Genomic DNA, 12,272 nt, shown 5'->3' with positions numbered 1-12,272 from the left:
ACTTCGAATACGTGTTTAGACCAGTGGACAACACATTGTATCTTCATGCCCAGAACTTCAAGAGTATCTGACTGTTCAATATCTATACCGTCTATAAATATCGACGATTGAAGTGGGTCAGTGAATCGCTTGTGAGACAAGAAACATCATCTGATGAGAACCCATCTACAACAACTCGTATAGTGCGATCTCTGAGAAAGCTCGATATAAATTAAACGAAGTTATTACCGACTCCAAAAGCGACAAGCTTTGATAAAAGTGCAGCATGCCAGACCCTATCAAATGCCTTGGAGATATCCAGAGCCACAACCATACTTTCACCAAACTGGTGGATTGGGCGACTCCAACGTTCCGACAGAAATGCCATGAGGTCGCCCCTACAGCGGTCGTTTAGAAGACCATTAGACTCTAAATACCTCACAAGATGGTGATTAACCATGCTCTCCATAACCTTGGAGAGAGCGGAGCGTATCACAATTGGCTGGTAAGTCGCAGGGTTGTTCGCCCCACCTTTTTTGGGAATTGGCTGAACGTTCCCAACCTTCCAACGCGCCGGGAAAACTCCCGCATGATAAGCAAGTTTAAAAAGGGGCCTCCTTTTTATAGCCGAGTTCGAACGGCGTGCCGCAGTGCGACACCTACTTGGAGAGAAGTTTTACATGGCATAGTTCCTCAAAAATGTTGCCAGCATTGGGAGGGAAAGCCACCGCTGAATAAATTTTGTTTTTTCTCTGATGGTCTTGTCTGGATTCGAACCCAGGCGTTCAGCGTCATAGGCGGCCATGCTGGCCTCTACGCTACGGTGGTCTCAACTTTCATCCCATTCAATTATTTAAAGCGTAACCAAAAAAAAAAAACGAAGCCAACATCGTTAAACCGATCAACAGATTTCATTTCTCGTTATTTCTAATGCATTTTTAACGGACGCGATTGAAATGAAGCTGAAGTTTACAAACCAAGTCAACTGCTTCTCTGAACCATTTTCCACTTTCTAGTAACTTTTATTTGAATTCTATATTATCATGGTAGGTGAATAAAATGAGTCCTGTTTGGGTATATTCTGCCCTGAATGTGGATATAAAATTCGTGCTCTACTATCAAATACCTTTTATATGAGTGCCATATTGCCGTAAAAAGTCCAGTTTGGTGAATATTTTGTCGGGGGGAATCGCCTCGGATACTTGGTCACGAAAGTGGATATCAATTCCATGCCTACCCCAAGGGCCTTTCATTTGCGCCATAGTCGGTAAATACATCTGATTTGGGAGGTGGCCCCAAATTAGAAGATTCGTTTTTACTCATTCATTTTGTTCCCATGCATTTTAGTCTAATATTGTCATGATTAGTTTTTTATCTATTTGGCGGGCTTTGAGGGTCGGTGGTCCCACCTAGACACCCAAATGTAGATATCAATTTTTTTAGGTTACTACAAGAGTGCAAACAAAATTTCGCTTTAATCACCCTACCTATCTAAGGGTTCTGGCATTTTTGAAAATAACAAAAAATTCAGTTTGTTGCATGTATAACAGTTATGAAACTGTTATACGGTTTCTATGATTTTCCTAAATTAAGTATTTTTGTATTCATTATCAATTTGAGCGATTACCGTTAAACCGGTCCAAGTATAACGGTTTCAAAACTGTTATACAATTCTAATACATACCATTTTTTTGCAATTAGTATATTATTGGAAACGTTTTACGATATTTAATCTCACAACTATTAATTATGATAACGTTTAAACGATCTGATAACTTTTTCAGTAAAACAAAAAAAAAATTCGCATAAGCTAAGTCAATTCAATTATACAGGTGCTTGAAATTTGCTTTATCCAAGCCCTTAATAGGTTGTTGTTCTTTTCTCATCCTTATTAAACCAATCAACTCTAATAAGATGTATGACCCCTTGTTGCCTTCACGTATTAATATTTGTATAAAAAACGAAATCCTATAAGCTACCTAAATATAATTAGGGAGGGAAATAAGAAAATTAAAATCCTTAATTTCGTTTAATTTTATCCTACATCGAAATACATGAGCATGAGTGTCCGATTATGACCTTAAAATTACCGACAACCTAAGATTCGTTAGTCTGCCCAACCAAGAATGTCTACCAAAAACATCCATGCCGATTACGTAATTGCAGTGTTGATTAAAATTGTAGCGGGTCAAAAACCTTTTGCCGCAAGACAACAACAGAAAATGCCTGCCAAGAACGAGAGCAAAATTTGAAAACAGCAGCGGCCATAATAACGTGCCATTTTCAAAACCGCCTTTCATTCCTTCTTCTTCGCTCTTACCGTGCTGGAAAGGGGATTTTTTGTTCAACTTTTGGTTATTGTGTGTTATTTAAGCAGTTATATTGATTTCTTGCTCTCCGCAAAAGGCTATTCTGTTTGAAAACAAAAAAGGTTAAAATAAAAAAAAAAACCTTTGCAAAAAGAAACCGGGCTATATGCTCCTATGCACTAAAATCATCATCATCAGGTGGAGAGAACCAAATGCAGCAAGAATTTCATTTTCTTGCCAAAGGAGGCTATTGGGGTTTCTTTAAACGAGATTGGAGATATTTTAGCGAAAACCAAAAAGAAAAAAATAGGAATTTTTAACATTTTTGGTGTGTATGTAAATTTTGGCTTTAACAATAAGATTTATTTAATTTTTTGGAAATTTCACTAAGGTTTCTTGGATGGCAACCTAAACTCTGCTTTTTTAACTTCCTTTTTGTGTAATCCAAAATTCTTTCGCTACAGGCTTAGAATGCCTATTGGTTTTATAAATTATGGGTTTCATATGCTTTTTGTATGTGTGCTAGCTGCTCTCAAAAGGGCCTTCTTGAACTGACTAACAATTTGGATTTTTCATTGCTGTCGTTGCCATTTCCCTGTTTTTGCTCCTATTGAGTGCAAATGTCGTTTGTTAAGTTAACACAAGGTTAATAAGTTTTCATGTAGCTTTTGTGTATGTTTTTAGTTGTTTTTATTAATGGCAATGTGCCTTTAATGCTTACAAGCATATAACAAGATTTTCTGTTGTGAAGCTTATACAACTCAGCTTAACATTTGTTCTTACATAGTTATAAGCACTAGGTGCACTCACTCCTGCTTGTTTATGAAGTGTCAAACGGTTATAACAAAATTATTTTGATAATTAAAAATGCTTTATTTAAAACATATCAAATTCTATTACCATATTTTGTTTGTATAACAGTTTGACAGAACTGTTATACAAAATTCGTTTTCTATTGAAAAGATATAAATATCACATTATGAATCGTTCCTATGTGGTTTTTATCACTTACGCCTACCCACACAAATATTCGCTAAAAAATTTTTATTATTCTTTTAAATATTTTGATAATTAAAAATTTTTTATTTAAAACATATCAATTTTTACTACCATTTTTTGTTTGTATAACAGTTTGACATAACTGTTATACTGATTCTAAAACTGTTATACAAAATTCGTTTTCTATCGAAAACATCTAAATATCACATTATGAATCGTTCCTAGATGATTTTTATCACTTACGCCTTCCCACACAAATGGTTAAAGGTAGTCTCGCAGTTCAAAAAGCAATAGCTTGGAGGAGCATTCTATATTATTCATAACCACCCATGAAAACTGTTATACTTGCATACACTACACTTTCATTTATACTCCCATCCTATTTAACTTTAAGCTCATGTCACCCTCCTTTATCTGGGCCAAAGAGAGTCAGTCTTATGTTTAATCTCTCAGACCTGTAGATACGTAAATATGGTTTGTAGCAGACCTTGTCTTATATTTTTAAAACAAAAAAGCCATTGAAAATAACAAAACATAACTTAAAAGAAGAAAAAAAAACGCCATAATCTCTATCTTTAAGCATGAACATGCTTAAACATCAACATGAAGCATTTTATTTTTCAGCACTACCCACTTATTTTCAGACCTCCGCATACTTATATGCGGACATACCGACATTTCATACTTACATGTATTGTAAAAGAGTACATGGCATATGCATGTGCAAGTACTTTGGCAGACTATTGCCGGTGCCCAAGATTATTAGGTCCTTTACCGGTTTCTCATTTTACTTGATTTTCTTTCTCTTTTTCTGCAACACTACTACTTTGAAGCTTTGCAAATATAGCCACTCGAAACTGGTTGAGATGAACTGCAAAATATGTTGCCACTTTAGCACAGAGAAGGCGTTTGTAAAGGAAATTTGCAATTTACCCTCCATGGCTGTTACAATACGAAATGCAAGAAATTGTGGCGTTTTACTGGTTTTATTATCAGTTCAATAAGAAACACTTAAGGGCGATTTCAGCAAACTGATTTTCATTCTTCTTCTTCAGCTGTCTCCGCCCTCAGTGGGCTTCGACTTCTTCTCCTCGTTGTCGGGTGGTATACTTGTTTTCATGGTCTTGTATTTGCGTTGTTTTGTTTACTGTATGAATTGTTTGAGGTCATGCCAAAATATGGCATGTTGCATTGCTACGAAAACGATTTAATCAGCAATTGTTATTGTGCTCTTGAAAATTATTGTGTAAACATAAACATTAAAAGAAAATTACCCCATCTTATCGGGATAGTGGTATTAAAGGCTATTAAAGAAATGCCATTGTTTAACATTTCATCTTAAGGGGATTTTTGAAGAACGCATCAAGAAACCCAATGATAATTTGCAGAAGTTTGCAAATCTAGGGATTTTATCTCGCAAGTATAACAGTTAAGTAATATGGGAAGGTAAGATATTTGAGCTGGTTAATGTTAAGGAACAATAAAAGAGAACTAACGATGATCTAAAGAAATTATGCACTTTTTTGGTATTTTGCAAATCTAAGTATAACAGTGAAGATATGAAACATTTCATCCCAAAAATTTATAATTGCAGCCAAACCAGAAGAATATGGTAGCAGTGAAAACAATTGCAACTTTACTTGTGAAATTTGGTCTTTGTAGAGCAATAACAAAAATGCAAGAAACCTGTTTGAAGAACCACTTTACTATTGTAGATAGAGATTTAATCTTATCTATTATTATAAAATCTAACAAAAGATAAACTAAATATTTTCTCTTATCTTTCTTTTCAGCTAAGTTAAAGTCCCTAACCAAACGGGAAATCGATCTTAAAAAAACGAAAATACCAGCCATCATGGATCCCGATTGTTTCGCCATGTCCTCCTACCAGTTTGTCAACTCACTGGCCTCATGCTATCCCCAACAAATGAACTCACAACAGGGACATCCCGGTAATCCCAGTGGCAGTGCAAATACACCCAACAGTAATGGCGGCCCCGGGGCCGGCAGTACGGGTAGTGCTAATTCCGGTGCGGCCACACCGGGTAATGATTATTTTCCTGCCGCCGCCGCATATGCCCCCAATCTATATCCCAACACACCTCAGGCTCATTATGCTAATCAGGCTGCGTATAGTTTAGGAGGAGGTGGTGGTGGCGGTGCTGCATCTCAGGCCACACCACCTGAAATGGTTGATTATACACAACTACAACCTCAACGTCTGCTAATGCAACAACAACAACAGCAGCAGCAACAGCAACACAATGCCCATGCGTCTGTGGCGGCAGCGGCTGCAGCGCAACATGTTGTCAACCAACAACAACAACAGCAGCAGCAACAACAACAATTAGGACAACAACACCCGCAACAACAACAGACTGGCAATATAAATTGTAAATACGCCAATGATCCTCAAACACCCACCGGCAATAATAATAGTTCCAGCAATAACAACAACAACACTCAGTCGTTGGCCAGCCCCCAGGATTTATCAACACGAGATATATCACCGAAATTATCACCCTCCTCGGTGGTGGAAAGCGTGGCTCGATCTCTGAACAAGGGTGTATTGGGTGTGAATTTGAATAATAATCACAGTAATAATGTGAATGTGCCCATGCATAGTCCCGGCGAGGGTGATTCTGATTCGGAAAGTGACAGCGGCAACGAGGCGGGCAGTAGTCAAAATAGTGGCAATAAGAAAAATCCTCCACAAATATATCCCTGGATGAAGAGAGTACATCTGGGTCAAAGTGAGTATTGAAAAGAATTTTCTAAATTAAAAATTGGCTTTTAAATTTGCAGAATCGTCATAAGTCTTTTAAAAAATATATCTACTTGTTTTGAACTGGTATTGTTTGTATAACAGTTTCGCAAACTGTTATACAATGTAAATGCTACAAAATAAATATGAAGATTTTTTTTGTTATCTAACTTTAATGCACAATGATTGCATTAAATTTAGATCCCAAAGACTGTTACATTTGTTGCAAATATTAAATTTATGAAAATATAACAGTTTTAAAGCAACAGAAAAATTGCTATACTTATACTTAGAGGAATCAAGCTTACCAAACACTGTTTTTAAATTTTATATCAAATAACATAGTTTTTCAAAAATGTGTTGATTTGTATAACAGTATAAAGTCTTCATTGCTTTTAAACTGTAATACTCAGTTATAAAGAAAAATTTTACTACTAAGGAAAATATTTAGATTTTAGAAAGGTATCATAGATAACGAAATTTCCTTTACTTTAAGGAGTATAACAGTTTTGAATGTGTTATATAATCAGTCCAAAAATGCTCAGAAAAATATAAAAAGTTCGTATAACGTTTTGGCATGTATCACCTCATTTTAACTTATTATATAATATATATATGTTATATAATAAACAAGAAATGGTGACAAATATGCCAAACTGTTATACGACCTTTATTTGTATTTTTATTTTTATACCCACCACCGAAGGATGGGGGTATATTCATTTTGTCATTCCGTTTGCAACACATCGAAATATCCATTTCCGACCCTATAAAATATATATATATTCTTGATCAGCGTAAAAATCTTAGACGATCTAGCCATGTCCGCCCGTCTGTCCGTCTGTCTGTTGAAATCACGCTACAGTCTTTAAAAATAGAGATATTGAGCTGAAATTTTTCACAGATTCTTTTTTTGTCCATAAGCAGGTTATGTTCGAAGATGGGCTATATCGGACTATATCTTGATATAGCCCCCATATAGACCGATCCGCCGATTTAGGGTCTTTGGCCCATAAAAGCCACATTTATTATCCGATTTTGCTGAAATTTGGGACAGTGAGTTGTGTTAGGCCCTTCGACATCCTTTGTCAATTTGGCTCAGATCGGTCCAGATTTGGATATAGCTGCCATATAGACCGATCCTCCGATTTAGGGTCTAAGGCCCATAAAAGTCACATTTATGGTCCGATTTCGTTGAAATTTGGGACAGTGAGTTGTCTTAGGCCCTTTGACTTCCTTCAATAAATTGGCTCAGATCGGTTCAGATTTGGATATAGCTGCCATATAGACCGATCCTATGGTTTAGGGTCTTAGGCCCACAAAAGCCACATTTATTATCCGATTTTGATGAAATTCGGGGCAGTGAATTGTGTAAGGCCCATCGACATCCTTCGTTAATTTGGCTCAGATCGGTCCAGATTTGGATATAGCTGCCATATAGATCGATCCTCCGATTTATGGTGTAAGGCTCATAATAGCCACATTCATTATCGAATTTGACTGAAATTTGGGAAAGTGAGATGTGTTAGGCCCTTTGACATATTTCTTCAATTTGGTCCAGATCGGTTCAAATTTGGATATAGCTGCCATATAGACCGATTTCTTGATTTATGGTTTTGGGCGCATAAAATGCTCATTTATTGCCCGATGTCCCCGAAATTTGGAACAGTGAGTTAAGATAAGCCCCTTGACATACTTCTGCAATATCGCACAGATCGGTCCAGATTTGGATATAGCTGCCATATAGACCGATATCTAGGTTTTACGTTTTGGGGCCATAAAAGACGCATTTATTGTCCGATGTCGCTGAAATTTGAGACAGTGAGTTTGGTTAGGCTCTTCGACGTCCTTCTTTAATTTTGCCCAGATCGGTCCAGATTTGCATATAGCTGCCATATAGACCGATCTCTGGATTTAAGGTTTAGGGCCCATAAAAGAAGCATTTATTGTCCGATTTCGCCGAAATTTGGGACAGTGCTTAGCGTTAGGCTCTTCGACATGTTTATGCAACTTGGCTCAAATCGGTCCAGATTTGGATATAGCTGCCATGTAGACCGATATCTCGATTTAAAGTCTTGGCCCCATAAAAGGCGCATTTATAATTCGATTTCACTGAAATTTGACACAGTGACTTATGTTCGGCTTTTCGACATCCGTGTCGTGTATAGTTCAGATCGGTATGAGGTATATGAGTATAAGGTATGAAATTTTCACCGAATTTTGATGAAAGGTGGTTTACATATATACCCGAGGTGGTGGGTATCCAAAGATCGGCCCGGCCGAACTTAACGCCTTTTTACTTGTTTTAAATTTTTTTTTGATTGTAAAACATATTCCAAAATTTTATGCTCTTTACAGTAAAGCAAAATTTGCAGTGTTTCTGTGATACTTTCCTAAAACCTAAATATTCTTCATTACAGTAAATTTTTGCAATTTTTTGGTTATATTTGAACTCTAAAAATTCTTAAAATTTCTGTTTATTCTCGATGTTTTGACAAACATCACTAGTTATCATCCAGTGATCTAAGATCGTAGATAAATACAAAATTACAACGAATATATTTAACTTACAGCATTAAAATTACTGGAAAAAATGTTTCTTTATGAATGAGTATAACAGTATTAAATCAAAATATAACAGTTTTCAAACTTGCTGAAAATAGTAAACATTAATTCTTTAGTTGTTTTTCTTCAAAGTGAAGTCATGCTGAATGACCACGAGAATTATGCTAGGCTGGATTTTGTTTTTAAGTTACTGAAAAGAAATGTCCCGATCAACACATCCTTGGACCTAAGGCTAGGTTAGGATGGGTTGGAGGGTAACCGTCTAACGTATAAAGCACTTAGGTTTAGTTTTTCGCCCTAGAAAAGAAAAACGAGAAGAAAAAGATGTGCAGATGGAGATCAACCATGTAGGATGAGAAGCAGTAGAAAATAAAGGGAAAGGAGAATTCAATGCACATGACATAGGAGAAGGAGCCTGGCGAATCACAGAAAAGTTCTCATATGTGAGAGCTTCGTTCCCACGTGGCCTAAAGGCAGAGCCTTCAACGCTGCTTGAAAATTTGAACGTTTGCCCATGATCATTCCAATTAGAAACAGGGGCAAGCTTCTCACATATCATTGACTGCTGTCCGATTCATGTTTTAAGCTCAAGGACAAGGGACCCCCTTTTTATAGCAGAGTCCGAACGGCGTGCTGAAATGCGACACCTCTTTGGGGAGAAGTTTTTTACATGGAATAGTAACCTCACAAATGTCGCCAGTATTAGATGGGGATAACCACCACTCGCCAGGTTTCAAACCCAGGCGTTCAGCGTCATATGCGGACGTGCTCACCTCTGTGCTACAAAGAGAAGACACCAGAAGAAAAAGTAGTGTCAATAGATATCCATCCTCGTACTATGCTGTGGCATTAAAACAAAATGAAAAGGAAGGAGAAACCAACGCACATGAAAAAGTCGAAAGGAGACAGGCGGTCGGGGAAAGAGTTATCGTAGGTGAGAGTTTCCTACAGTCAGCCACTCTAGGCCTTTAAAATAGTAGAATAACCAGAGGGCGGTGTTTGTGAAGAGAGTTCCGTAAAGAAATAGAGGTGTTACCTACAATTCTGTCCTTTCTCCCAGCAATTGCAAAAGGGCTCAACGTGCACGAATTTTTCCAAATCTATACAAACCCTGCTAAAGACCGCATTTTCATTCTCTCAGCAGTCCAAGGTCACGATTCCTCATTCCCACGATTACTGTACCGTTCTGTGAAAAATTAAACCACAGATCCTTAGCCACTCTTTAACCCACAGCACCAGTCCACGCCACATTTTTTCCTAAGTCCCTCGATAACTTAGGTAATGTTCCGTGAAAAATTAAGCCACAGGTCCTTGGCCAGCCTTTAACCCACAGCACCAGTCCACGCCCCATTTTTTCGGTCAACATATCAAGCATATATCCTACCAATGAACTGGCACATGGCAGGATTCACTGACGCAATAGAATTTTCCAAAATTTTAAAGGACTCAAAGTTCTTAAACTACCAAATCTTACCAACTATTTAAATTATTCAAATAGACTTAAGTGTGAACATCATATCGAATGAGCGCCTATTTTGCATAAACACCTTTTTTTGTAACCCCTCACTACTGTATTTTTTAAGTTAAGAGTTTCCAATTACAACCACACAAATTTTTTAATTCAAGTTAAATATTTTTTTTATTCAAACTAATGTTTAAACTTAGTTTAAATAGTAAGTTTAAAACTACAATGCAATTTTCCGTTAAAAACTGAAAGATGCACAGAACATGTGTATGATATGGGAATTTTGTGGTTGAGTAGACCAAAAATCTGCCACTACAAACAAACACATGCATCGTTTATGTTATATACGTTCTTCTTTTTTTTTGAGCAAAGACACAAAATATGAATAATTTTTAACATGTATAACAGTTTACATAACTAAAGATAAAAATTTTTATTTTGCTTTCTATTCTAAATAGAAACAAAATCTAATCCCATTGGTTCCAGCTGGACACAGAAATCCAACGATAAGTTGATTATATCTTCTTGTGTTAACAATTAGTACACATTCAAATACATTGATAACAGTTAACAACTCAATTCTAAACAATGTATTCAATTCTAAACAATGTATTCAATTCTAAACAATGTATTCAATTCTAAACAATGTATTCAATTCTAAACAATGTATTTACAAAAAATGATCCCCACTTATAATATTAAATAGATATAATTTTTGATGGTATAACAATTTACAACCATTTATTTAGGAGTATATGTCACTGCATTACTCACTTTAAAATTAATATTAATCTTTCAAAATTTAAAGTTCTAACTTTTAGTATTGAAATTTTTATGTATAACAGTTTTTAATTAAGTGTATAACAGTTAGCAAATAGTTATATTGACTTAAAAAATTATATTATTAATTTATTTATTCTGTGCACAGCGATATCCTTTCACATTTAATACATAGGTAAAATCTAACAGTTCAGAACCAATCGTATAACAGTTTAAATGACTGTTATAAAAATTTCCAAAAAATATATTAGTTAAATTTTTTTCTTTTTTCGAAAGTTGTATTTACATAGAATTTATTTTTTTTTTTTAACTATTCTTCAACCATTTTTTTTAAATATTTACTTTTTATTATTTGCATTGGAAAGACTAATCACTTAAAGAATTGCACAATATGTTAGAACTTTTTTTTTAATAAACCATTTAGATGAAAAATCAGTGCTTCTTTAGCTAATAAAACATTTCTTCCCCACAAAAACACACACAAAATGCTTTAAGGTAAAACTTATGATTTAAATGACTGCTTATTTCAACGCTTCAACTTGTCAAAACAAATAAACATTCAATGCATGTTTCAAGCATAAAACAAAATCCAACAGACTTCCAACAATATTATTGCCCATTGAGTTTCAGTGGTGAGACCGCGTGCTGCGAAAATCGAAAATCCCAACAACAACAACAAAAAGAAAATAAAATTTAAACTATTTCAACTCCCACCAAAAAGTCTAGCAATGACGACAGCAACGAATACACTGAATCTCTAGACCCCAACATGAGCATACTTTCACTCATAAGCAGAATGTACTCAGTTCCATACAACAATGACTGAGGGTGATTCCAAATATAGATGATTTCGTTGCTTTTTGATTTAATATAAATAATGAAGGAAGCCACAAAACAGTTGATATAAATGGGGAAAACCTGCATGAATTTGAGCGCACCACATCGCGCTTATAAATAATGACTAACAATTTTTCTTGGGTGTCATAGGTTTTTCTTTTTTGTTTTTGTTGTTGCTATTGTTCACACTGGAAAAGTGGCAAGAAAATCATGAGCACATACCAAACACCCAGTTGTCTTATGCTTCCTCCACTCACCTCCACTGTGTAGGAGCTGTACAACTCTGCCAAACCAAAAGAAAGACAGAAGAAAAAAAAAGACCAACATAAACTGACAAAGGTGAGAAGACATGACCTATTGACAGACAAACTCACGATTTATATTTTTTATTTACGAACTATTTATTATACACTAAAGATCAAAACTGAACGATGAAAACAGAAAATTTACACTAAACTTGTTCGAATATATGTATTTTAATGAAATAGAATATAATTGAGGGTTGAGGATCAGAACATGAAAAGGAAAAAAATTTGGTAGCCAAATTTCGAATGGGGTACCTAGGGGGGCCGCC

General features: G+C 35.7%; 1 protein-coding gene across 1 annotated transcript in view; it reads left to right on the top strand.

Annotated features, from left to right (window-relative positions):
• LOC106081754 (homeotic protein Sex combs reduced) overlaps positions 1 to 12,272 on the top strand; it is a 141,253-nt gene that overhangs the window by 30,795 nt on the left and 98,186 nt on the right. The window contains exon 2 of the mRNA XM_013243939.2: positions 5,081 to 6,040. Within this exon, the coding sequence (XP_013099393.1) occupies positions 5,143 to 6,040 (898 nt within the window). The 5' untranslated portion in view covers positions 5,081 to 5,142. The remainder of the gene's footprint in view (positions 1 to 5,080; positions 6,041 to 12,272) is intronic.

This window comes from Stomoxys calcitrans, chromosome 2 (assembly GCF_963082655.1).
Source record: "Stomoxys calcitrans chromosome 2, idStoCalc2.1, whole genome shotgun sequence".
Classification (NCBI taxonomy): domain Eukaryota; kingdom Metazoa; phylum Arthropoda; class Insecta; order Diptera; family Muscidae; genus Stomoxys; species Stomoxys calcitrans.
The sequence above is the reverse complement of the archived record's forward strand: the minus strand, read 5'-3'. Positions and strand labels throughout refer to the sequence as shown.